This window comes from Panthera pardus, unplaced genomic scaffold, assembly GCF_024362965.1.
Source record: "Panthera pardus isolate Hobbes unplaced genomic scaffold, ASM2436296v1 HiC_scaffold_23, whole genome shotgun sequence".
NCBI lineage: Eukaryota > Metazoa > Chordata > Mammalia > Carnivora > Felidae > Panthera > Panthera pardus.
The window spans coordinates 6735228-6762448 of record NW_026526799.1 but is presented as its reverse complement, the minus strand read 5'-3'; the positions used below and the strand labels follow the sequence as shown (position 1 = coordinate 6762448).

General features: G+C 54.0%; 1 protein-coding gene across 5 annotated transcripts in view; it reads left to right on the top strand.

The window, feature by feature from the left end:
• ACAN (aggrecan) overlaps positions 1 to 27221 on the top strand; it is a 66780-nt gene that overhangs the window by 28057 nt on the left and 11502 nt on the right. For 2 of the 5 annotated variants that reach the window (XM_053888680.1, XM_019460213.2), the window contains exons 3-12: positions 2338 to 2721; positions 3687 to 3861; positions 5952 to 6079; positions 7372 to 7665; positions 9228 to 9629; positions 11673 to 11847; positions 12370 to 12497; positions 13502 to 13795; positions 15660 to 15869; positions 18328 to 22104. In XM_053888680.1, the coding sequence (XP_053744655.1) occupies positions 2338 to 2721; positions 3687 to 3861; positions 5952 to 6079; positions 7372 to 7665; positions 9228 to 9629; positions 11673 to 11847; positions 12370 to 12497; positions 13502 to 13795; positions 15660 to 15869; positions 18328 to 22104 (5967 nt within the window). Of the gene's footprint in view, positions 1 to 2337; positions 2722 to 3686; positions 3862 to 5951; positions 6080 to 7371; positions 7666 to 9227; positions 9630 to 11672; positions 11848 to 12369; positions 12498 to 13501; positions 13796 to 15659; positions 15870 to 18327; positions 22105 to 22958; positions 23073 to 27221 lie in introns of all 5 variants that reach the window. The other 3 variants (XM_053888681.1, XM_053888679.1, XM_053888682.1) reach the window with 3 other exon arrangements.

Genomic DNA, 27221 nt, shown 5'->3' with positions numbered 1-27221 from the left:
GTGTCTCATGTATCCAGCAGGCACTGAAGACTGGATTCTGGGTACTGGGTCCCGAACTTAGTGCTGCTACTCCCAGGGTTATGATTTCCCCTTTCCTGGCCTTTTCCTGGCCTTTTCCTGGCCCTGGCTCTTTCCTATCGAACGAAGGCAAGGCTAACCACAAGGGATGAGGGCGACACGCGTGCATCCAGGAGCCCTTGCTTGGGTACTGCTTCTCCCGGCTGCCCTCTAGGATGGACAGACAGCATGAGGGGGAGAGCTCCTGGCAGGTGCCCATCTTCCCAGTCTCCCCTCTGTGGACCTTACCCCAAATTGCCACATACTGAGCTTGGGGTAGAGGCAGGATATACATAAGCCAAAAGAGAAAATGCCAGCAAGGGAGGATCAACTGGGATATCAAAGAAGAGAAACTTGCTTGAGAAGCGGTCAGAAAGAAGCCACCAACAAATCACACAGGTCTTTGTTTATCTAGGCAAGCCATCCTCAGGGAAGACCCCCCCCCCCATGGTCTCTTTCATGTGGCAGGCACTAGGTGGGTTTCTGGTCATCAGGCCCTAAACCAAATGAACAAACTATCCACTGACCCCAGGACGGGTTTGCCCCAAAGTGGGCTGTATCTCCCTTAGACCCAGGCCAGAGAGGCCCCTACTCTGGGCCATGCACTGTAGAGGCCTTCCTCTGGCCCTCCTCCAGCCCCAGTGCTCCTTAAAGGATGAGGAATCTGTAGGGCCAATGAGACGTGTCCACACAGATCTATGCTCCCCCTTTAGACCACACTGGGTACCTAGGATGCCCCTAATTCCCTGCCCAAGTGGACCCAAGCCACTTCCAGAGACACATAGGTGTCTCCTCTGGGCCCATCCTCCTAGACGGGGGACCATTCCCCTGGTGTGAGCTACCCCAGCCCCGTGGGAGGAGTCAAGGGGTGGCCGTTTGTATGGGGTGTGGACGGAGCTGGGGCGTGAGGGCTGGGGTAAGCACAGAGCCCTCACGGGGCAGAGATGTGGCAGAGAAGCCGGCCTCCTGCGTGGCCACCCAATCCCAAACTCCAAGGAATCCAAGAATTCTAAATGTGAGTCTGGCTTCTCCTTTTGAAAGGTATCATTGTCCAATAGCAAGATAGAACAGATTTTATTTAACAATCTGTGGCCTTGATTTATAACTTTTAAATATTTATACGCAGGCTCTATGGGTCTCCATCTGTACTCCTTCTCTGGGACCCACAGATACCCGGCCCCGGGCCGTAACCTGGGTGGTTTGTCCACACAGGCAAACCGGTTCCTAGGGTTGGTTGAGAGCTTTAAAAACTGCAGGGTTGGACACTGCTGTCACTCTTAGCTCTCCCCAGAGAACCGCCAGCGCTAAAACCATGCTGTGTTACGGGTCATGGGCTGAGCCCTCAGAGGGAGATTTTTGTGGAAGGACCTGGTGGTGGCTGCCCAGGACATCAGAAGGTTGGGTCTGGACCCCAAACATTCCTGGCACCCCCTTCCTTGCCCTGTTGTGTGTCTACCACCCACAAATATCTGGAACATTTTTATTTTCAACCTGTAGGCTCTCCTGGAAAAAAAAGGGGAGGGGGCCATAAGTGTAAGACATGCCATGAAAGGTGCTATTTTTGCAAAAGCTGTTTCTTTCCCGTCCCAGGAAGATCTTTTATTTCTGACAGGATTTGGTCAGGATTTTGGTCCCTACTAACACTCTCCATGAGTTTTTATGGAGCTGATCATCCCCCCACCCACCCCCCCCACCCCGGTCTGATTCTTTGCAGACATATGTAAATGTCCGACCCCCCCTCCGTTCCCCAACAGCAGAAGAGAATGCCTTATCCCTCAGCAAAGTGGGGATGGAGTCCAAAGTGGACCCCCTCAGCTGGGACACGCCTTTGAAGTTTCGCATCGGAGCTTTAAACATTGTGTGGATTTTTTTTTCTTCCCCATAATAATTTTTCCTGCCCCAACATGATTTTTTTCCCCAAAAATCTTTGAGTCAAGCTGTCACTCCAGGAAGATGGTCCTGTTTGTCTTATGGCTTGGCATCCCCCGGGGTACCCCAGTTTGAGGAACAGAGAGGAGGCTGTCAGCTCTGGAGCTTTCCTTGCCCTCCTCTGCAGCCCGTTTCCAGCTCCATAGTTCCTGTCTCGTGGCACAGAGACCAGGGGGCTTGAGGAACGCTGCTCTGGAAAAGGTGTAACAACGCTTCCCGGGAATTCCCGATGGCACAGGAACGGCCCCCACCATAGATACGGACACGCTCACGGGCTTTTGTCATTTCCAAAATGACAGGGAGGCTGGGCGGTCCTCTCTCGGCACTAACAGCTCTGTCTCTCCCCCACAGACCCTGACAACTCGCTGAGTGTCAGCATCCCCGAACCGTCCCCCCTGCGGGTCCTCCTGGGGAGCTCCCTCACCATCCCCTGCTACTTCATCGACCCCATGCACCCCGTGACCACCGCCCCCTCCACCACCCCCCTCTCCCCGAGAATCAAGTGGAGCCGCATTTCCAAGGAGAAGGAGGTAGTGTTGCTAGTGGCCACGGAAGGGCAGGTGCGGGTTAACGGTGCCTACCAAGACAAGGTCTCGCTGCCCAACTATCCGGCCATCCCCAGCGACGCCACCTTGGAAATCCAGAACCTGCGTTCCAATGACTCTGGGATGTACCGCTGTGAGGTTATGCACGGCATTGAGGACAGCGAGGCTACCCTGGAGGTCGTGGTGAAAGGTGAGGACCTCCCACGGGGATGCTGCTTCGCCTGGGGAAAGAGCCAGAACAGTATCCTCACAGCAGTGGACCCAGACAGGCTGGTTTTCAGATCCCAGCTGCCCCCCACCCCCAGCTTGCACCTCCCTCAGTCAAGTCAGTTAAGCTTCAGCTGCTGCCCCTATAACACGGAGCTGGTACTGTCATTCTCTCTGGACTTTGAGGGAATTAAACACATCCTAGCCCTAGTCACCTGTAAATGAAAGTTTGCGTTGCACAGCAATCCCAGGATTCAGTGGACCTTGTGCTCCTCCCCATCTTACAGACTAGTAAACTGAGGTTAAGTGACCTGCCTGAAGTTTCCCTGGAAGTGACTCTTCACCCAGGTGTCTTTTCCCTCCCCCAGCCCCATTCTGTTCCAGAAGCCAAAGAAAAAGATGAAGTCTCTCTGGTTCCCTTCTCTCGATGGCCCACAGGGAATGGTTGTGGCCTTTCGGTTGGCTTGAGGACAGGGCTCGCACTAGGATGCCCCTGGGCTGAGGATACATGGGGCTCTAAGTGTCCCTCTCCCCAGAGAAAAGATGGGGTTCCAAGAAAAAATTAAAAGGAGGCAGATTTTAGTTGAATTCAAAGAACTTCCTGATTATCAGAACTATAGAAACTCAAAAAAGATACCTTGTGAGGTAGTGAGGTCCTGTTACCGGAGGTGTTTCAGCAAAGGCAAGAGGGCCACGTGCAAATGTGGAGAGGAGGTCTAGGCATCAGCTAGAGGCCCGGGGCAGATGTCCCTAAGGCCCCTTAGGGACTATGGCCACAACTCTTCGAGGTCTTTGACGTGCGAATGTGGAGAGGAGGTCTAGGCATCAGCTAGAGGCCCGGGGCAGATGTCCCTTGGGCCCCTTAGGGACCACGGCCACAACTCTTCGAGGTCTTCGATGGCCAGAGGCCGTGCCTGACTTGCTGTCCCGCCCACGCGTGTCTTGCAGGCATCGTGTTCCATTACAGAGCTATCTCCACACGCTACACGCTGGACTTTGACAGGGCACAGCGGGCCTGCCTGCAGAACAGCGCCATCATCGCCACACCCGAACAGCTGCAGGCTGCCTACGAGGACGGCTTCCACCAGTGCGACGCCGGCTGGCTGGCCGACCAGACTGTCAGGTGAGCCCCCTGGGGCCACCCTCGGGGCGGGCGATGGACCGGAACACCGACCGGCACGGAGCTGGTGCCAGCCCGACACCACGGCCGGCCTCGGTGGGGGCTGGAGTAAGTGCCTTGGCCGACTGTGACAATACGTCTATCATTACACAGAAACAGGCGGATTTGGGGCTGTTTATCCTATGCGGTAAGATAGAATAAGGTCTCAGGTATTTTGTTTACAGAAAGCTCATCAGGTGCTTTTCTGGATAGCTCCAGTGCTACCGTGGAAATACTTTTATTAGCCGATAGGAATTCTAAAATAATACAGAACTTGCCACAGAAGGCCTTTATGTGCCTTACTTTTAAAATGTTTTTAATGTTATTTATTTTTGAGAGGGAGAGAGAGAGCGTGCATGCAAGTGAGGGAGGGGCAGAGAGAGGGAGGGAGACAGAATCCGAAGCAGGCTCCAAGTTCTGAGCCGTCAGCACAGAGCCCGACGCAGGGCTCGAACCCACAAACCGTGAGATCATGACCTGAGCCGAAGTTGGACACTCAACCGACTGAGCCATCCAGGCGCCCCTGTGTGCCTTACTTTTTTTAAAAAAAAAAGGGGGGTTTATTGTACTCATTTGAATATACAGTGTAATTTGCAAGACGGTAAATGTGCCCAGGGCAATCCGTCTCAGACATGCTCATGTGGGAGCTCCCAGGGAGCCAGGACATGTCCTGGGGTGTCTGGGGGTTCTGCTCATGGAAATCCCATGGCACCACGACCGGTCCAAATCCTAGCAGCTTTGCCCTACACGATCATTTTCTCCGTGCAAATTACACATCATTCTCCTTTCTGCCCACATTCCCCTTTGGCATGATGTCTTCACCGGTCCTTTAAACTTTGGTGTTTCGGGGGCGCCTGGGTGGCTCAGTCGGCTAAGCGTCCGACTCCGGCTCGGGTCATGATCTCGCGGTCCGTGAGTTCGAGCCCCGCGTCGGGCTCTGTGCTGACGGCTCAGAGCCTGGAGCCTGTTTCGGATTCTGTGTCTCCCTCTCTCTCTGACCCTGCCCCGTTCATGCTCTGTCTCTCTCTGTCTCAAAAATAAATAAACGTTAAAAAAAAAATTTTAACTTGGGTGTTTCGTGTATTTTTTTTAGCTGCTTTATTTTTTTCGTTGTTGTTTTTAATAATGCAAGACATATATAAATTGAGCTTTTTGGCACATTTTCTCCCCTACAAGTACAGCTGCTGAGGGATGGGTAGGCCAGCAGGACAGACAGAGCTCTGCCCTCGAGGGATCTCAGTCTGTGAGAGCGAGCCTGTTCAGGCGAGAGGAGACATCCATTCACGATGGATCCCAGCTCTCGAAAGAAAAACCAGAACCACAAAGCCTCCAGAGGAAAACAAAGGAAAACATCTTTGCAGTCTTTGAGATTTTAGGACACAACACCCACTAAAAGGAAAACAAGACGAGACAGCGGCCTCACGTAGCCCAAGAGCCCACATCCCCAGCTCACAAACAGCTGGGCTCAGACCACAGCTCTGACACTTAGCCGCTGTGTGACGTTGGACAAATTGCTTAACGTCTCTGGGCCCCAGTTTCTTCCAGGCTAAAATGGAGTCTTTATAGCACTTGCCTCATTAGGTTGATGTGAGACCCAAATGATACAAAGCAGGGGTCAGCAAGGGACAGCCCATGGGCCGAATCCAACCATCCTCTTTTCTGTGTGTAAAGTTATGTGGGAACCCTGTGGTGGTTTCACACCACGGTGGCAGGGTTGAGTGGTCAAGTTGAGACCCCAGAGGCTGCAAGCCCTAAAATATTTACCATCTAGCCTTTCTACAGAAGAGGTTTGCAGGCCCCTGATACAATATGTTCAGTACTGATAAATATTCGGTAAAGGGGGCTGCCTGTAGTCACCACAAACTGAAAACACGCATCTCGGTAAAGCTTGGGAAAAACTGTAAAAACATGTGGTCCACGTACCCAGGGCAGATGCTGGCAAACACATCAGTGAGTCACTGTTTCCTCCCACGTCAGAGGGAGGGTACAAGGGCACAGGCCACAGGCCCCTTCTGTTTCCTGAATGTCACGCCCCCACTCTGGGTTCCTGGCAGGTACCCCATCCACACTCCGAGGGAAGGCTGTTATGGGGACAAGGATGAGTTTCCGGGCGTGAGGACATACGGGATCCGAGACACCAATGAGACCTATGATGTGTACTGCTTCGCTGAAGACATGGAAGGTGAGGCCCCACCCCCGTCCCCAAAGCCCCTGCCGGTGCCCTTCTCCCCACTGACACTCGGGATCACACGGGCCTCCTCTGGGGCAGGGCTCTAGCCCAGCTGCACCCCATACTCAACCCCTCTGCCATGCACAGGGAGAATGGGAAGGAGGGAAAGGGCCTGCAGGCCCCTCACTGTCCACTTGGGAAAGGGCCTCAGGGGCCCCAGGCACCTGCCAAATGTCTGGCACCGCTACTGGGCCCGACATTGCTTGTCTCTGTCTCTCCCCTGGGACCGCCCCTCCCAGCCAGGATGCCCCACCACTCAGTGCTCGGACCAGCCCGTCACCGTCCCAAGGTCCACTGCACCAGCCCAGCCCAGCCCCCCTCACCAAGGACACCCCAGGCTGCTCCAGGGTGGGCCGAACAGAAACGTAGTTCCCAGGAGAGCTGGCTGCCCCCCCCCCACCCTCTCTCAGCTTCCCCGCCGCCGGCCCCCAGCCCCATCCAGGCAGTCTCCGTGGGCTGGTTCTGGAGGGCCCTGGAGGATAGCGGGAAGGGACCTGGAGTCTTTCTCTGCTTTGTAGAGGGTGCTAATTTTGGTCCCAGTCAGAGCTTCCCAAGTTACCCAGGCATGTGGATGACAGTTCTTCTCCCATCTATACCCATCACCCCTTTGGACATTCCAGACCGCAGCCGCTGCCCCCAGCCCCAGCCCCAACCCAGCTCGCAGCTTCTCCCAGGAAAAGACCTGACAACCTGACTCATTGGAGGCAGGGACAGTCCCCCGCTTTCTCACCTCTGTGCTCCTTTTCCTCATTCTTATGCCTTGGCCCAAAGCCTATTAAGGAGCAAGCAGCTGTGTCCCCATTCTTGGGCACTGCCCATCAGAGCTGCCCCTGAACAGGGCCAGCCAGCACCTTCCCCGAGAACAGGTGCCCACCACGCACCCCTAACCCCCCTCACATAACTTTCTTAGGTTTTTGCAAATAGTAAAAAGAGCTCAGAAGCCCCCACTAATGCCCTTATGGATGCTGCAGGCTAGAGACCCCAGTTTGAGAACCACTGCTCTAAGGGTCAGAGTTCAATGCCTGCTTGTCCCGTCAGAATGAGAAGTTTTGTAAAGGATTGCTTGCATAGGCAATGCTTAACTTGTAGGAGAGATGCCCCGGGAGGAGGATGTTCCACAACAGAGTGCGTGCAAGGATGATTTGGAGCAGGATTTGGGATCCTAGCAGCCACATGGATTGGCTGGGGATGCAGGGCAGGAGCGGGGAGGGAGATCCTCACTCTGCCGGCCCCGTCCTTCGCAGGCGAGGTCTTCTATGCGACATCTCCGGAGAAGTTCACCTTCCAGGAGGCAGCCAATGAGTGTCGGCGGCTGGGCGCCCGGCTGGCCACCACGGGCCAGCTCTACCTGGCCTGGCAGAGCGGCATGGACATGTGCAGTGCTGGCTGGCTGGCCGACCGCAGTGTGCGCTACCCCATCTCCAAAGCCCGGCCCAACTGCGGGGGCAACCTGCTGGGCGTGAGGACCGTCTACCTGCATGCCAACCAGACGGGCTACCCTGACCCCTCATCCCGCTACGACGCCATCTGCTACACAGGTGGGGCTGGGGGGGGGACTGGGGGCCGGGAGGGGGGTCGTGCCACGGAAATTGGGGCCCAGAGGAGGGGGGCTTGGAATGGGGGTTTGTTTCTACTCCTTCTCAAGGGGCCACAGGGTGCCTGAACTTCATGTTTCAGCAATCCCGCCCCTTTCTTTCTTTCTTTCTTTCTTTCTTTCTTTCTTTCTTTCTTTCTTTCCTTCCTTCCTTCCTTCCTTCCTTCCTTCCTTCCTTCCTGAGAGGGAGAAAGAACAAAAGAGCGAGAGGAGGAGAGAGGCAGAGGATCCAATGCGGGGCTCCAACTCACGAACTGTGAGATCATGACCTGAGCTGAAGTCGGAATCTTAACCGACTGAGCCACCCAGGGGCCCCAGCAACTCCCGTTTTCACTAGCTCCTGGAAGAGTCACGTAGAACCACTGTAGGCACCGGCATCCAGCTCTGTCTCATCGTCGGCTCAGAATAGGGTTAAAAGCACGAGCTTTAGAGTCTGCGCTTTCTCAGATTTGAATCACAGCCCTGCCAACGTTTACTGTGAGGCCGGGGAAAGCCTCGCCTTCCCCATCTGTCTGCGGGGAAGGTGGCGGGGCCCTGACCTGGAACCATGCCGCACAGGCGGGCACTGTTACCCACCCTCTTAAATCAAATGTGCTTAAAAAGACGGGCTTTTTAAAGACGCACACTTAAAATGTGCTTTAAAAGACGCACACTTAAAAAGAGTGCGGGGGGAGAGGTTTGACAGGCAATTTATTTTGAAAATTTAGACTAAAACCTTTAAAAATGAGATTTTTCTCTTATAGTCCACACAGTCGAGGTTAGAATCACAATCCCATGCTAATTCTTAGAGGGGGAAAAAAACCCCAGTAATATGGGGCTGCATCACTTTATGACAAAATTGATGACGGTGCGATGGCATAGCTCACTTCACGTTTGACCGTCATAGCTGGTCTTACATGAAGATGGGTATTTTTGCAAAAGTAATGAGGATTTCCCCCAAAGCCTCTCTTAACCGTTCAGTATCCTTAGCAGCTTTTTCAAAGTGGCAGCACCCTTGTGGATTTCATCTTTCTTAAATTATGGGCTGGTCCTTTCTGCCAGACCCTCGTTTGCTCACGACAGAGACACGCAGGTGCCTTATGTCACTTTTATCCGTTTCGTGAGCTCCCACATCTTTGGCAAGGTTTTCCAGTTCCACCTTGTAACTGATTTACAACGTCCTATTGGCTAGTTACAACATCAGATGGTCAACAAGGCACCTGGACGATAGGTAAGGAGGCAATGGGTGTTGATCAAGAACGAATCCTGGAGCTGGACTGGTTTTCTGAGCGGTGAGCTGCTTGGTCAATATCTCGTGCTATGATGATGTCGCGTTCTTTTGCAACATGGAAAGGCCTCCTAGAATGAGCGCGCGCAGAGTTGAAGCCGCCTGCAAAGGGTCCGGCAAGGTGCCAAGGCACCATGAGTTTTCCTCCCCTGGTGGGGGAAGCCGGTGGATCCGAGGCCCATCTCCCTCAAGCCAGCCCCAGGCTGAGCCCCTAAAGCCGGTCTTTCCCCCTGCCCCAGGTGAAGACTTTGTGGACATCCCAGAAAACTTCTTCGGGGTGGGTGGTGAGGAGGACATCACCATCCAGACAGTGACCTGGCCTGATGTGGAGCTGCCTCTGCCCCGAAACGTCACCGAGGGTGAAGCCCGAGGCAACGTGATCCTTACTGTGAAACCCATCTTTGACGTCTCCCCCACTATCCCGGAGCCCGAGGAGCCCTTCACGTTTGTCCCCGAAGTAGGGACCACTGCCTTCCCTGAGGCTGAGAACAGGACTGGAGAGGCCACCAGGCCCTGGGGTGTCCCCGAGGAGTCCACGCCTGGCCTGGCCTTCACCGCCTTCACCAGCGAGGACCATGTCGTGCAGGTGACCGCAGTCCCAGGCGCCACCGAGGTTCCCGGGCGGCCACGATTGCCAGGGGGTAAGTGCCCGCCCCTCAGGGGGCCGCGTGGGGGCTAGGGGCAGTTGGAAAGAACTTGGCCTTAGGGATGTACCTTCAGCTTAACTTGAGACCTGGGCCGAGGCTTTCTCCTGTCAGACTCGGTTCTCCTTGTTTGTAAAAAAGGGGGATGGGCCACAGCGGTGACCTCCATGCTTTTTTGCCACAGAGCATTTCCTTCGAATGAAGTTATAGGTAGAAACCAGACTATGTGTCAAGCAGGTAAAGATGCCACATGGGTCTAGGTGAAATCGAATAAAGAACTGGGCCTCTTTTGTCCAGGGGTCCTTCTTGCCCCATCAGACACCCCCAAAGAACAGAGCCACTTGAGAACTTCTACAAAGGTGACCCCAGGGCTTCTCACAGCAATGGCCTTCCAGGACAGGGGTCAGCAAACCAAGTTCCGGCGGCCAAATCCAGCTTGCCACCTGTTTTTAAATTTTTTTCAATGTTTTTTTATTTTATTACTTTGAGAGAGAGAGAGAGAGAGCAGGGGAGGGGCAGAGAGAGACGGAGACACAGAATCCAAAGCAGGCTCCAGGCTCTGAGCTGTCAGCACAGAGCCTGATGCAGGGCTCGAACTCCCAGACCGGGAGATCATGACCTGAGCCGAAGTCAGACGCTTAACCAACTGAGCCACCCAGGTACCCCGCCACCTATTTTTATAAGGCCCACAAACTAAGGATAGTTTTACAGTTTTAGATAGTCGGGGCACAAAGTCAAAATAAGAATAATATTCTAATATTCTGTGACGTATAACGAAAATTATATAGCATTCAAGATTTAATGTCCACAAATAACGTTTGATTGGACCAAAGCCACACCTATTTGTCCACGTGATGTCTGTGGCTAATTTAGGACTGTCATGGCAGAGTTGAGTAGTTGTGACAGAAACCATTCTTCACATGAAGAGTGAAATGTGTCCTGTCTGGCCCTTTCCAGAAAATGTCGGCCAACCCCTGATCTAGGATGATGGTGTTCCAGGTGTTTAAGGAATGTCTGGAGACTTTGGATGTCATGTCACATAGAGCTCAGCTCTTCCCCATACTCCAATCCAAGAACCAGAAGGACATTCTGGGGTGGCTTTCCTAAGGGCCTTGGTGGTGTCCCCTCCTGGGGGAAGAGCAAATAGTCACTGTCTTCCACCATCACACACATGATGCCACCAAGCAGGATTTCAGCCTGAATTGCCCAGAGAAACACAATACGTTGGGAAGGAGAAATTGTTTGGAAGTTCCGGGGGGTAACGCCAACAATGGCCGGGTCTGAGGGTTGGCCCGGGACTGGGAAGAGCCCCACTGGCCACCATGTGAGAAGGCACCAATGGACGGATGGGCACCTGCCACAGGACAGAGGATGTGGGATTTGCAGCTGTGATATAACCTGGCCGATCACCCAGGGAAGTGTGTGTGCGGCTGGATACAACAGGAAAGGCTGAGTAAGTGGGGGGCTCAAAGACAGGGCCCCTTTGGGCACCTGGCCAAAGCCATGAGGACACTCCCCAGAATGTGCCCGGTGCACACCCACAAAAACTCTCACAGCCACTTTCAGAGAGGCCGCCCACCCCCTGGCCCCTGGGCCAAGTGGAAGAAATGCTAACGGTTGGTGTATTCCTTAGCCTTTTCTGTATTTTCCGAATGTTCTGTAATGAACGTGTATTCTTTTTGTCATGAGAAAAAAATGTGTTTGTTTTAAAGGGTAAAGGGACAAATGAGCAGTCTGGGAGTGAGGGGCCCAAAGAGGAAGGTTGGGGACACCCAGGGCAGAAGAGTCATCAAAGGCTTTCTCAGGGAGATGGAGTTCAGGAGCAGCTTGAACAAGCGGAGGGAACCAGCTTGGTTGAGAAGAGGATCAGAAGCAGGAAAGGAAGGAGGGGGTGAAGAGAAGTCACTCCTCAAGGAGCCAGAGCTCCCTCCACGCCCTCAAAGCCATGAGGACCCGCCCCATGGGCACCGGCATGCTGGTATCCAGTCCCTGCCCTGAGCCTACCTCGTCTCTCCTTCTCTCCCTCCCCTCCCCACCCAGGGGTTGTGTTCCACTACCGGCCAGGCTCTGCCCGCTACGCCCTGACGTTTGAGGAAGCTCAGCAGGCCTGCCTGCGCACCGGGGCAGTGATCGCCTCCCCGGAGCAGCTCCAGGCCGCCTATGAAGCAGGCTACGAGCAGTGTGATGCTGGCTGGCTGCAAGACCAGACTGTCAGGTGAGGGATGAGCCCAGCCCCGCTTCCAGCCCAGAACCGTGAGGGGTCGGGCTTGGGGAGCCAGAACCTGTCACGGCACCCAGTGCACAGTGGGCACCCAATACACTGTGCAATAATGAACGAATTCATGACTCCATGGCTGCTCCCCTAATTTCTCCCCCAGAACCAAGGCATATTATCCTGAGTCGGTGGCGAAGGGCCCCGGGTGACATTAAGTCCTTGGTCATTTACCCCCAAGGAACAGGGAGGGAGAATCTCTCCTCAAGGCCCCCCCGCCCGGGTCCTCTCCAGCTTGACCCAATGCCCTTCTATACAACCGGCTCTCTTCTGAAGCCAGGAATCCCCCCAGGGGCCTCCAGACCCTTTCCTCAGCCACACGGGGAGCTTGCCACATAAGGGGACTGCTGTCACTGAAGATGCACCCTGCCAGAGTCCCAAGAGGCCTGCCAGCCTCACCCCGGGCCCTGCCTCTCCCGGCCCCTGGAATAGGCTTTCAGGTGCCCCTCCTGCCCTCCTTTGCAGATACCCCATCGTGAGCCCACGAACCCCATGTGTGGGTGATAAAGACAGCAGCCCGGGAGTCAGGACCTACGGCGTCCGGCCACCGTCAGAAACCTATGATGTCTACTGCTACGTGGACAGACTCGAGGGTACAAGCCACATTCTCGCATTTGGGGCCCCAGCCAGGCAGGGGGCTGATGGGGAGACACAAAGAGGAGGGGGAATTACCATCCCCCCGGCTCTCTTCCCACCCAGGGGCAGAAAGGCCGGCCCAGCCCCTCTCTCGGGCCAAGCTCCCTCTCTCCCTCCAGAATGGTTCATATGGGTCCCCCAGGATTGCAGGCGAGGTCTCCACCATCTGGCTCTTGGAGAATCTCAGTGCCCTGGAACAAATGAAAGCCTCTGAGAAGTCCTGCAGTAGAAAAACCTCTTTAACTGTGCTTAGCCAAGTGCCCAAGCTTAGTCAACCACAGACATTTTATTTTGTTGCGTTTCACGTCTTTTCGTTTCAATTATAATCATCAAATTACTATCCCATAGAACCCAATTTTGGAAATGCTGGCATTATTCTAGAAAGATTTTGGTATAGCCACTCACCTGTTTTGGGGACCTGGGGCAGGTTACTTAACCTCTGTGGGCCTCGGTTTCCTCATCTATAAAATAGGGCTGATTGTGCCTCATATCAGAGATTTCTGTGAGTATTAAATGAGATGTGTATGAGAAGGGCCCGGTACAGTAGGTGTCCACTAAATGTGAACCTCCTCCCCCCAGTTCAGACAAGCAGCTGGGTACAGTTCTGGGTGTGGGGACCAAAACCCCAAGAGTGGCTACAGGACCCACCCCTCCCCTCGAGGAGCCCCCAGGGTGGGGGTGGGGGTTGCAGGTCCACAGCATTTGGGTGCTCCATGCTTAAGTGCTGTGGTGTAGGGAGCACAGGGGGGTCGGAGGGAAGGTGCCCAAGGGAACGCCTCTCTTAGCAGAGGAGGGGGGTGCCCAAGTGTGACGGGGCAGTCTAGAAAACAGAGAAGGAGGGAGGCTGTTTCCATGTAGAGTGACCAACTGGCTTCAATTCTCTTGCCCCGGCCCCTGGGTGAGCTGAGACTGCTCTGGCTGTGGACATGAGGGTCACACCTGCACCTGCCTCTGCCCCCAGGGGAGGTGTTCTTTGTCACACGCCCGGAGCAGTTCACCTTTGAGGAGGCCCTGGCATTCTGTGAATCCCACAACGCCACACTGGCCTCCACGGGCCAGCTCTACGCCGCCTGGAGCCAGGGCCTGGACAAGTGCTATGCTGGCTGGCTGTCCGACGGCAGCCTCCGCTACCCCATCGTCACCCCGAGGCCCTCCTGTGGCGGAGACAAGCCAGGCGTGAGAACGGTCTACCTTTACCCCAACCAGACAGGCCTCCCGGACCCACTGTCCCGGCATCATGCCTTCTGCTTCCGAGGTACGTGTTCTCACCTCTCCTCCAGCCTCCCTTCTGCCTGGGGGTGGCTCCTCTGGCTTCACCCCTTCACACCTTCACTCCTGCCCGCTATCCCCATCCATCAGAGCAAGGAGGGAAAAGTCAGTCCCTCTTGGGCAGGGCCAGCTCCGGAGCTAGCATGATCTTGAGCGTTGACCCCAAGGCATGTACATCCTTCTCAAGTTCCTCCGAGACAGGCAGAGAGAGGCAAGTGAAAGCTTGGGCTCTAAAATCAGGTTGACCTGAATTTTGATTACAGTTCTTCTGCGTAATAGCTGTGTGACCCTGGGCAAGTCACTTAACCTCTCTGTTCCTCTGTTTCATCTCTAAAATAGTGATGTAATAGTTCCTACCTGAAAGGGTTGCTGTACCGATAAACTGGGATAGTGCACACAAAACACTTGGCATTGTGCTCGGGACATAGTAAATTCTCAGCAAATGTTAGCTTTACTGTTGTAAATAACACCCATATACACATGCACATAAATAACACCCATATACACATGCACATACATATATACTGTTTTAATTTGTAACCCTTGCCAAAGTTTCTCCTGCTTCCAGATATTTTTGTGAGGAGTTGAGTCCAAGTGTTCTATTACGCTTCACTAAACACCAGAAACTCAGATTTTTAATTGACCTGTACTGAGGACCCAGTGCGGATCAAACCACTTTACTAGCGGGAGTTCCGAGAATTCTGTCATCAAACGGCCCAGGGGGTGTGGCTAGGGCGTGGCTAGGGCGTGGCCAAGGCTTAGGGCGGGGCTCTGAAGGGATGAGATCGGCGGGTCTGAAAGCACTGACTGGAACCTAGATTGTAGTTGCAGCTTGAGCCGTGTTTTATATATGATGCATCAAAGTTGAGTGTCTTTGTAGCTTCCTGTGAATGTAGAATTATTACAAAACAAAGTTAATGAAAAATAAGACCTGAGCTTTGCCAAGTTTCTCAGACTTCCAGGGTCACCTTTTAAAACCCAGCTCAGAGAAAGCTCAGCCCTGCACCGCCAGCCTCACGAAAGCCAAACCCCTCCCAGAGGATGATGTGTCGAGGCTCTTGTGCCAGTACCGCTGTGGGAGCCCCCGGGCAGCAGAAGCCGCACCAGTTAGTCTCCCTGTAAATGTTTACCCATGCACCCCCCGGGCACAGTCCCCGACCTTCCGTGAACTCGGCCTTTTCTGTAACTGCCAAGAGGTTTTGGCCTCTTTCCCGACCAAGCCCACCTCCGGTTTCCCCCAAACCAAAACAGTTACCCCCAGTCAATAAGTCCCTCCTTCACTCTCCAGTGCTGGGGTGACTTCATGGATTTTAAATCACAGCCTCCTATTTTTGACCCATAATTTCTGTCCCCAGGAAAGGCAGCGTCATGCCGTAGGTGAGAGCGGGGGCTGGTGCCAGATGCTTTCCTTCAAAGACTAGATCTGCCTCTTATAAGCCACTGACCCTGGGCGAGTCATTTAACTCTGTGCCTCAGTTTCCCTAGCTGTAAATGATATAGTAGCTATCTCATAAGGCTGTTGTGGGATAAAATGATTTTATATACATAACACCTTTAAACAATGCCTGGCATGTATAATAGATTCTGCAGAAGAGATGTCCCAGACCGCCCTGAAATAATGTGTGTGCTGATGGTGTGTGCGTATCAAAATTGTGTAATTGATGCAGACAGCTCTTATTGAGGAAGACAGAAGCCATCTCACTGGGTTTGGAGGAGGGGGGACTGTCGAGGTCTAGCAAGGTTTTTGCACCAGCCTGGCCCCTCTCGGAATCTTCTAGCCCCCCTTGAGAAGGGCCAACCTGGGATGGGTCACTGGTAGGAAGGAATTCTCACCACCCTCATCTCTTTAGGTGTCTCAGCAGCGCCCTCTCCAGGAGAAGAAGAGGGTGGCACAGCCACGCCCTCTGTGGAGGAATGGATCGCTACCCAAGTGGTGCCTGGTGTGGCTGCTGTCCCCTCCGGAGAGGAGACCACGACAAGCCCAGAATTCACCACTGAGCCAGAAAACCAGACGGAATGGGAACTGGCCTACACCCCAGTAGGCACTTCCCCATCACCAGGTCTGTGTGGCTAGGGCTCTGGGGTGTGTCCTAGGGTGGGACATGTGCTCTGTGTCCCCTCTGTGTCACACTAGCTGAATGTGCTGCTCTGGGCAACGTCAGCCCCCGCAACTGGCCTCTAGGACAACGGTCAAGAGAAGAAAGGGGCAGCCTTGTTCATAAAGCACCTCTCACTCTGTCTTCCTGCATTTGCACCCCTACCTTCCAGCCTTTTAAAAACTCTCTTGTGGGAGGATCTCTAATAGAGGGGTGAGGACCCAGAGGGGTAGTTGAAAGTGTGACCGTGACCTGTCTCCTTGCTTTGTTCCTCCTTCTATGTGTCTCTTCTGGGCCAGGCATCCCCAGCCAGAACTTCCTGAGCCCCATCTGTCCTGATAAAATCAGATGGGACTCGACGGGTGAAAGCTTCTAGGCCCCTCACCCTGTTGGAAAAAGTGTTTTGTGGCCATAAGGGAAATGCTGGCTTACAGAAAGATTAACAGGTTTCCTCACTGCAGACCTTCTCAGGGCCGTTGGATATGCTAATATTTACTTATATATTTATATTTTGAGAGAGAGAGAGAGAGTACCAGCAGGGGAGGGGCAGAGAGAGAGGGAGAGAGAGAAAATCCCAAGCAGACTCTGCACTGTTAGCACAGAGCCCAATGTGGGGCTCGAACTCATGAACCGTGAGATCGTGACCTGAGCTGAAATCAAGAGTCGGACGCTTAACCGGCTGAACCATCCAGGCATCCCCGCGTAAGGCTGAATTAAATGCACAGTAATGTGTGTGTGCTCAGTAGAGTCACCTCACCCAGGGGCACGTTCATTTGAAGGAACGAGTCCATCAGAGCTTCCCAGTTCCTCATCTAGTCGCTCAGTGCACTGTTCCCCAGCAATTCAGCCGTGCTCGGCGCTCCTCTGGCTGCTGGAAACACAAAGCCTGGCCTCCCTCCATGCCAGAAGGTGAGGGTGCATCAGTGGAGCAGGTGGGATCCTGGCCCAGAGACCTCACCCAGCAGCCACACCCGCCTGTGACCCTTTCCTTACCTCCCCCTTCACCAGGACAAAAATAACTGAGTCCTCTTTGGCTTGAGTGTGTGGCTTGGCACAGGATCCTGGCAGCAGCTAGTGGGAGTTTCCACGGGAAGTCCTCTTGAATGCCACGACTGCTACCCTGAACCCCCTACCCACCGCCAAGATTCTGCCTGGAGGGATAGCACCCGCTGTGCTCAGGCTCTCTACCTAAGAAATGAGCCCAAAAGAACATGCGAGGTCCAATCCCAGCTAGGTTGTTTTTAAATGCCCAAGGAAACAACATGGAAAAAAAAAAGAATGCCATCATGATTATTTAGCGTGATGGGGCTTCTTTCCTCTGTTTTCCAAATCCTCTGTAATAGCACTCTCAGAATTGAAAAAGTTGATGTACTTGATGTATTTTTGCAAACAACACCAGCTGGCCTCCCCTGCCTTGAAGGGATGGTTTGGATGAATGATTCTCAAACTTGAGGGGTCATCAGTGTTGTCAGGGTTCGGGGGTGGGGGAGCTTATTAAAAGATAACATGCTGGGGCACCTGGGTGGCTCAGTGGGTTGAGCGTCCAACTTCGACTCAGGTTATGATCTCACCGTTCGTGAGTTCGAGCCCCGTATCAGGCTCTCTGCTGTCAACCGGTCAGCATAGAGCCCAGTTCAGATCCTCTGTCCCCTTCCCTCTGCCCCTTCTCTGCTTGTGCTCTCCCCAAAATAAATAAATATTCAAAAAAAAGACAAAAAGCTGGGGTGCCTGGGTGGCTCAGTCGGTTAAGTATCCAACTCTTGATTTTTGCTCAGGCCATGATCTCATGGTTCCTGAGATCGAGCCCTGTGTTGGGCTCTGCACTGAGTGTGGAGCCTGCTTAGGGTTCTCTCTCTCTCTCTCTCTCTCTCTCTCTCTCTCTGTCTCTCTCTCTTCCTCTTCCTCTCCCTCCCTCCCTTTGCCCCTCTTCCCCACTCGCACTCTCTCTCTCTCAAAAGAAATAAATAAACATTAAAAAAAAAAAAAAAAGACAACATGCCGCCCCCACCCCAGTCTCCCTGAACCAGTGGGACTGGGGTGAGATCTGAGAATCTGCTTTTCTATCAAGCTCCCAGACAATGCTGGTGTTGCTGGTTCAGAGACCACACTTTGCAAATCGTGGATTTAGATAAAAGATCCAAGTATGGAGGTGCCTGAGAGGTGCCCTTGATTACTTTTCATGGGAGCCAGGCCCCTACTTCCATGGGGATGGCATCCCCTGGAGCCTCACAGAGCACAGCGGCCAGGTGGGGCGCTTCCTGGTCCCCTCCTTCCTTGCCTTCCCCAGACACTGAGCAAGGCTCCACTAGAAAATGTCTAAACACACCTCTCAAGCAACATTTTGCTGTGGAAGGAACGAGTGAGCTTAAATAGGGCAGGGTTACTAAATCCACACCTCATCTTTCTTCTTCCTTTCTTCCAGGGATCCCTCCAACGTGGCCTCCCACCAGTGCAGCAACAGAGGAGAGCACAGAAGGCCCTTCTGGAACGGAAGTGCCCTCAGCCTCGGAGGAGCCGTCCCCCTCGGAGGAGCCAGGCCCCTCGGAGGAGCCCTTCCCCTGGGAGGAGCCATCCACACTTGCCCCCCCAGTGCCCAGTGGGACTGAGCTGCCAGGCTCTGGGGAGGCATCCGGGGTACCCGAAGTCAGTGGTGACTTCACAGGCAGTGGAGAAGTTTCAGGACGTCTGGACTCCAGTGGACAGCCCTCAGGGGAAATTTCAAGTGGACTGCCCTCTGGAGATCTTGACTCCAGTGGTCTCACCTCTGCAGTGGGCTCAGGCCTGCCTGTGGAAAGTGGACTGGCCTCCGGGGATGAAGATAGAATTACAGGGCCCAGCATTCCTAAAGTTGGAGGTGAGGGCCTGGAGACCTCTGCCTCTGGAGTAGGGGACCTCAGCGGGCTGCCTTCTGCAGAAGGCCCAGAAGTCTCTGCCTCTGGAGTAGAGGTCCTCAGCGGGCTGCCTTCTGGAGAAGGTCCAGAAGTCTCTGCCTCTGGAGTAGAGGTCCTCAGCGGGCTGCCTTCTGGAGAAGGTCCAGAAGTCTCTGCCTCTGGGGTAGAGGTCCTCAGCGGGCTGCCTTCTGGAGAAGGTCCAGAAGTCTCTGCCTCTGGGGTAGAGGTCCTCAGCGGGCTGCCTTCTGCAGAAGGTCCAGAAGTCTCTGCCTCTGGAGTAGAGGTCCTCAGCGGGCTGCCTTCTGGAGAAGGTCCAGAAGTCTCTGCCTCTGGAGTAGAGGTCCTCAGCGGGCTGCCTTCTGGAGAAGGTCCAGAAGTCTCTGCCTCTGGAGTAGAGGTCCTCAGCGGGCTGCCTTCTGGAGAAGGTCCAGAAGTCTCTGCCTCTGGAGTAGGGGACCTCAGCGGACTGCCATCTGCAGAAGGTCCAGAAGTCTCTGCCTCTGGGGTAGAGGTCCTCAGCGGGCTGCCTTCTGGAGAAGGTCCAGAAGTCTCTGCCTCTGGGGTAGAGGTCCTCAGCGGGCTGCCTTCTGGAGAAGGTCCAGAAGTCTCTGCCTCTGGGGTAGAGGTCCTCAGCGGGCTGCCTTCTGCAGAAGGTCCAGAAGTCTCTGCCTCTGGAGTAGAGGTCCTCAGCGGGCTGCCTTCTGGAGAAGGTCCAGAAGTCTCTGCCTCTGGAGTAGAGGTCCTCAGCGGGCTGCCTTCTGGAGAAGGTCCAGAAGTCTCTGCCTCTGGAGTAGAGGTCCTCAGCGGGCTGCCTTCTGGAGAAGGTCCAGAAGTCTCTGCCTCTGGGGTAGAGGTCCTCAGCGGGCTGCCTTCTGGAGAAGGTCCAGAAGTCTCTGCCTCTGGGGTAGAGGTCCTCAGCGGGCTGCCTTCTGCAGAAGGTCCAGAAGTCTCTGCCTCTGGAGTAGAGGTCCTCAGCGGGCTGCCTTCTGGAGAAGGTCCAGAAGTCTCTGCCTCTGGAATAGGGGACCTCAGTGGACTTCCTTCTGGAAGAGAAGGTCTAGAGACCTCTGCCTCTGGAGTAGGGGACCTCAGCGGGCTGCCTTCTGGAGTAGAGGGTCATCCAGAGACTTCTGCTTCTGGAGTAGGGGACCTCAGTGAATTTTATTCTGGAGGGGAGGGTCTGGAGACCTCTGCTTCTGGAGCTGAGGAACTCAGTGGGTTGCCTTCTGGGAAAGAAGACTTGATTGGGTCAGCTTCCGGAGACTTGGACTTAGGCAGAATACCTTCTGGAACTCTAGGAAGTGGGCAAGCTCCAGAAGCAAGTGGCCTTCCATCTGGATTTAGTGGTGAGTATTCTGGGGTGGACCTTGGAAGTGGCCCATCCTCTGGCCTACCTGACTTTAGTGGACTTCCCTCTGGATTCCCAACCGTCTCCCTAGTGGATACTACATTGGTGGAAGTGGTCACAACCACCACTGCAAGTGAACTGGAAGGGAGGGGGACTATTGGCATTAGTGGTGCCGGAGAAACATCTGGGCTGCCCTCCAGCGAGTTGGACATTAGCGGGGAAGTTAGCGGACTCCCGTCAGGAGCTGAACTCAGTGGCCAAGCCTCTGGGTCTCCTGACATCAGTGGGGAAACATCCGGATTCTTTGGTGTCCGTGGACAGCCGTCAGGATTTCCTGACATCAGCGGGGGAACATCTGGGCTTTTTGAAGTCAGTGGGCAGGCATCAGGGTTTTCTGGGGAAACATCTGCAGTGACTGAGCTCAGTGGACTGGTCTCCGGCCAACCAGATGTCAGTGGAGAAGCTTCTGGAGTTCTTTCTGGCAGTGGTCAACCATTTGGCATAACCGACCTGAGTGGGGAAACATCTGGGGTCCCTGGTGTCAGTGGCACGACCTCTGGAATCCCTGACCTGGTTCCCAGTGCCGTGAGTGGCAGCGGTGAATCTTCCGGCATTACGTTTGTGGACACCAGTTTGGTCGAAGTGACCCCAACTACATTTAAAGAAGAAGAAGGCTTGGGGTCTGTGGAACTCAGTGGACTCCCTTCCGGGGAGGCAGGTCTGTCAGGCACATCTGGGATCATGGATGTCAGTGGACGGTCTTCTGGAGCAGTTGACTCCGGCGGGTTTACCTCCCCGCCTCCAGAATTCAGTGGCCTGCCAAGTGCAGTAGCTGAGGTCAGTGGAGAATCCTCTGGGGCAGAGATCGGGAGCAGCCTGCCCTCAGGAGCATATGACGGCAGTGGACTTGCTTCCGGTTTCCCCACTGTCTCTCTTGTAGACAGGACTTTGGTGGAATCTGTAACCCAGGCTCCAACAGCCCAAGAAGCAGGAGAAGGGCCTTCGGGCATTGTGGAACTCAGTGGCGCCCATTCTGGAGCACCAGACGTGTCTGGAGAGCATTCGGGATTTTTGGACCTGAGCGGGCCACAGTCCGGGCTGGTGGAGCCCGGTGGGGAGCCATCAAGTACTCCGTATTTTAGTGGGGACTTTTCTGGCACTGTGGATGTAAGTGGCGAATCTTCTGCGGCCACGGGCACCAGTGGAGAGGCCTCAGGACTTCCAGAAGTCACTTTAATCACTTCTGAGTTCGTGGAGGGTGTCACTGAACCAACTGTGTCCCAGGAACTTGCACAAAGACCCCCTGTGACACACACACCCCGGCTTTTCGAGTCCAGTGGAGAAGCCTCTGCGTCTGGGGAAATGAGTGGAGCCACCCCAACGTTCCCCGGGTCTGGGGTAGGATCGGTCCCGGAATCCAGCAGTGAGACACCTGCCTTTCCTGAGGCTGGAGCGGGGGCGTCTGCTGCCCCTGAGGCGAGCGGAGGGGCTTCCGGGTCCCCTGATGTAGGTGAAACCACCTCCACCTTCCCCGACGCTGATGTGGAGGGAGGCTCAGGCCTGACGGTGACCGGCAGCACCTCAGCCTTTCCGGAAGGCCCCGGGGAGGGCTCGGCCACCCCGGAAGCACGGGAGGAGCCAACCACCACCCACGATGTGGGCACAGAGGCATCGGGCTGGGCTTCGGCCACTCCGATGGCTTCTGGAGACAGGACTGAAATCGGCGGAGACCTGTCTGGTCACACGTCAGGGCTGGACGTGGTCATCGGCACTAGCGTCCCAGAGTCTGAATGGACCCAGCAGACCCAGCGCCCTGCAGAGGCACACCTAGAAATCGAGTCCTCAAGCCCCTTGCACTCAGGAGAAGAGACCCAAACAGCCGAAACAGCCACCTTCCCCACAGATGCTTCCATCCCAACTCCTCCAGGAGGGACAGATGAATCCGCGGCAACCGTTGCAGGTATTGTTGGGATTTTTTTTTTTTCCTTAAATGTGTTCGGGGAGTTCAGGCTGTAGCATAGTAGGAGGCAGTGTAAATTCAAGCTTCACTACAGATTAGCTGTGCAGCCTCAGGTAAGTTTCTTAACCTCTCTGAGCCTCCCCTGTAAAATGGGAATAGTACCAGGGACTATTAAACAGGATATAAATATATACCGAGCAAGCACTTAGCGTCCTGCTTCTCACATGGCACACACTTAGTGATTAGTGGTTGTTACTGTTACAGTGGAGTTACATCACAAGAACATTGATATGTGAATTCGACTATCTGTACTTGGCAGAGGGAGAGAGGAGGATGACTGTTTACACGATGCTAGAAATTCTACTCGCGCCCTTTCCCCGTGGAGTTTCTCTTTCTTCGTGAGAGGAGAGAACGAATCTGATGACATCTATGCCCAGATATTTATTTCGTGTAGGGATAAGACCTGCACAATTTAGGAAAGTATGAAGTGTCATCTTGGCTGTCCTAAAGTGTCATTTAGTCCCCACCCCAGTACAGGTGACTTCTCTGTACAATGGTGATGGTCTCACCTCGACGCAGCCCGGGCACCAGGCACTGGAAGCCGATGATTTTCCCCTGCTTTTTGCCTTGGGATCCCTTGCCCCTCCCTCTGGGCTGAGAGACCTTTCCCGGTCAAAGATCCCCACCCCCTCCCCCAGGATGCTAGGGCCAGGTGCCCAAGAAGGACAGAGACCCCAAAAACATGCTGACCCAAAGCAGCCTTGTGGGCTCCAGGGGTCCCTGTGCCCCGACCTTGAGGTCACAACCCCAGGCCGCTGTGTTCTTGACGCTCAGCGTCTCCCTGAGAGCCGCAGCCCCTGCCGGGTCCTGTGCCAAGGAGCCCTGTGGTAGTGCAATCTGCCAGGAGACAGAGGGACACATCACAGGCCTGTACCCCCCTGGCCCCACCGGCAAGAACTGCAACATAGGTAAGACCCTCATCGGTCGCGGGGGTGCAGGCAGGGGCAGGAGGGCGACCCCTTCGTCCCTAGAAGGGGCCACAGGTCAGAGGAGGCAACCGAGGCCAGCGGAGGCTCGGGCTTCTCAGACCCGAGAGGAGAGGTACGCAGTGACGGGTCAGTGTGGAAGCCACAGGGTAAACATTCTACTCTACGTGGAGTTTAGGAGATAAAGTTCAAGTAGTTAAACTAAAAGGTAGTTCATCTTTTTGTTAAGCCAAAGATTGTTTTTAAATTTTTTTAATGTTTATTTTGAGAGAGAGACAGACAGGGCATGAGCGGGGGAGAGGCAGAGAGAGAGGGAGACACAGAATCCGAAGCAGGCTCCAGGCTCCCAGCTCAGAGCCCGACACGAGGCTCGAACTCATGGACCGTGAGATCATGACCTGAGCCAAAGTCGGATGCTTAACTGACTGAGCCACCCAGGCGCCCCAAGCCAAAGATTGTTTTATGAGGCAAACACAACATATGCTTGAATTTTGAAGGGAAAACATCACTTCCGAGAAGTGTGGAGCGAGGATGTAGACGGGAAAGAGCAGGTCATGCCTCCGAGAGGGCTGTCTTGCATCGGGCCGAGCCACCCTCCTTGGGAAAGCGCTGCAGACCCCTCCGTGCCTGGCCCTGGGCGGGGTTCGGGTCCCCTTCTTGCCCTAAGGGAAACGGCAGGCAGTATTTACTTGTCACCCCCAGCTCCACGGTTCACGGTGGCAAGTCGGCCGTGACCTGGCAGCCCCCTGCCCCTGGGCACCCACCACCCTGGGGCCCTCTGTCCTTAGCCATGGGTGAAGCAGCTTGTGGGACAGGTGAGGAGCCTGGGGAGTCCTCTGACTGGAGGTGGCGCCCCGAACGAGATGGTGAGAATCTACCTGTGTTCCCTGAACACTTGGAGGTCTGTGGCCATGAGAACACTCCATCTTGTCAGATCGCCACCCGGAAGGGAAGAGATGCCCAGTTACCTCCAAGCTCATTCTCTTGGGTTGGGTCTCCACACTGCCCCCACGCCCTTACCCCAGCCTCTGTCCCGGGGTCTTTCCTAGGACATGTGCAAAATCAGAGCCATGAGTCCTGGGGGGAAGCAAATACTACTAAACAAACAGGGCTGGACACCTATCATCCAGTAGCCATTACATCGTGCACAAGGAAAGATTTTTGTGTTTGTATATATTGACATATATGTAAATACCTCCTAATATAGGCTCACGTAATACAAATATGCTTTATATACACAGCATACACAGGAAATATTCTATATAAACAGGCACTAGGTTGACTATGAATTCACTCTTTTCTCCACTTGGGTCAGCCTGTAGCCAAGTGTCAAGGCCGTGACTAAGAGCACTGGGGGCCTCTGTGGCCAGAGGGGTGGACTCTCCTAGGACGGTCCTGGCCCTGCCACCTAGGAGGCAGTATGTCACAGGGCCACAGTCACCTCAGGGGCTAGAGTCACGTCCCTCGTCATCCACCTCGATGGGAGGGCAGGGCACTGCCTCTGTCCTGAGAGAGGCTGCCCCTGCAGGAACCCTGGGGAGACCCTGTGTGTGTGCTTTCCAGCTAGTGGGGCTCTGACTCCTCGGTCAGCAGTGGGAATGGCTCTGTCTGTCCTGTGAGTGGCAACCCTGGTGGACATCATGTCTGGTGCGCAAGCACTTCCTCCCTCCGGGTGTGCAGGGGGGAGGACAGCAGGGCCGCCTGTCTTGAGTGAGGTGTTAAGGGAGCTCAGCCTGAGTCGGTGAGGAGCAGACTCGGAGCCCAGCAGGACTTCCTGGACAGTCGCCAGGACCAGAACGCCCTCGCCCTCTTTTCGTGTCTTCTGACACCTCCCTCCATCCTTAGCAACTCCTTCCCTAAGCAAAAACGGGACACTGGGATCAGAAGTCACAGCAGGGCTCACGAAATGAGAAGTAGGTGGCAGTCGACCCTAATTGATCTGCTGGAAGGACAGCCCTTCTCTGACTGGGTGCATTTCCAAAGGGCTTTCTTCCCCACGACTTCCTCCCAGACAGCTCTGTGGATAGCTTGGCAGTTATCCCCCTTCGAAACGGAAGCACAGAGCGGTCAAGTAATTTCCCTCACTCCTTTGAGTGAGTCAAATGCAGAACAGGGGTCTTCATTCACTTGTTTAACACGCTCAGCCAAATAGGAAGCTCCCTCTTGAACATAATAATCAGTTGCCGGTCTTAAAGAGCCGGAAGATGAACTTCAGGGCGACCAGAATGGAGAGAGGTTTTAGAAGTGGGGCTTGGCCAGTGAGAAACCCACAGCCAAGCCCTTAGTACCTCGTTTGTAATAGGGTCAATCAAAGGTAGTGGTTCTCAGCTTTAGAAAATTCTGAGGCCTGGGGTCCCACGCCCACAGATTCTGATTGAAACGGTCCTGTGACCTTGGCACTGGGTTGTTTTCTTTTATTTATTGTTTTTAATGTTTATTTAGGTGGGGGGAGGGGCAGAGAAAGGAGAGAGAATCCCAAGTAGGCTTCTTGCTGTCAGCGCAGAGCCCGAGCAGGGCTGGAACTCAGGAACGGTGAGATCTGGCACGGGCGGGGGTTAAGGCCACCCAGGTGACTCCACTGTGCGGTCAGTGCTGAGAAACTGAGGAATAAGGAATACCTGAGTACAGCATCTGGCCCAAAAAAGTATTAATAAAAATTACTTCTGGGGTGCCTGGGTGGCTCAGTCGGTTAAGGGTCCGACTTCGGCTCAGGTCACGATCTCACGGTCCGTGAGTTCGAGCCCCGCGTCGGGCTCTGTGCTGACAGCTCAGAGCCTGGAGCCTGTTTCAGATTCTGTGTCTCCCTCTCTCTCTGACCCTCCCCCGTTCATGCTCTGTCTCTCTCTGTCTCAAAAATAAATAAACGTTAAAAAAAAAATTAAAAAAAAATTACTTCTGCTTCCCCATCTCTTACTCTGCTGGTTAGGGAAAGCTTTATCATCCCAAAGAGCAGGTGTCGAGGATGCTTCCGAAAGGCCAGAGGAGCATGCTAATCTCCACAGGTGACCCACTGTTGTCCTGTGCTGGGACTGGGAAGCACAGGCTGTTGAAAGACCATAGGTTAGTGTTCTCCAGGCGCCAGAGGGAGCAAGCTACAGCATTATTCCTGTGGCAGTGTTTGAATACTCAGGGTCATCTTTCACCTAATAAGTGAGGTTGGAGGCTGTGTTTCGTCCTTAAAAGAAAGTATCTGACAGTTGCCATCAGCTTGTTTCATCAACATGCCGTAGACAAGTTCTTGACAAATTATTCATCTGTACTCTTGATGACTATTCAGATTCTTTAGCGATTAGAAGCAGGGCTATGCCACTCCCATCCACTTAAAAAGCAGCAGCAGGGCCACCTGGGTGACTCAGTCGGTTAAGCGTCCGACTCTTGACTTCGGTTCAGGTCACGATCTCATGGTTTGTGAGATCGAACCCTGTGTCAAGCTGTGCACTGAATGCAGGGCCTGCTTGGGATTTTTCTCTCTCCCTCTCTCTCTGCCTCTTCCCCTGATCACACTCTCTCTTTCTCTCAAAATAAGTAAATAAACTTTAAAAAAAAAAAAAAAAAGGCAGCAGCATCCGCCCCACCTATGTTGCTGACATTTGGTGAGCTTTCTGGCTCTGAGGTTTTAAACCCTGTTGCTCCTTGGAATCACCTGGATGCTTTTTTAAAGTCACTGCACCTGGGCCCCACCTGGAGCTACTCTGATGCGATCATTGGTCTGAAGAGGGTCTCTGGCATTGGTATTTTTTAAAAATCCTTTTTAAAGACGTGTTAACTACAGGGTGTAACTACGTGTACACCCAAGGTAGGAACATGCTACCTCACGTCCAATTTCCCGGCCATCCCCGGTGCCGGGTGGATTTCTCTAAACTCTGGGGTTGGAAGGGCGTGAACTTAAAATTTAATCAGCCTCTTTTCGGTCTTAACCACCATTCTCCGTTTTGTAGGCTTGAGACTCCGATCTATGATCTGACACGGTCTCTTCCCCTAGAGCAGAAATGTTTGAAGTTCAGTGAAATCTTAGCCCTGGGTGGGGAAAATGCTTTCAAAGCAAGTGAAAATACAAGGTTACAAGTGAAAACACAAATCACACCTTCATGACTTGACGTAACTAAAAAGTCTACGGGCAGGTTTTTTTTT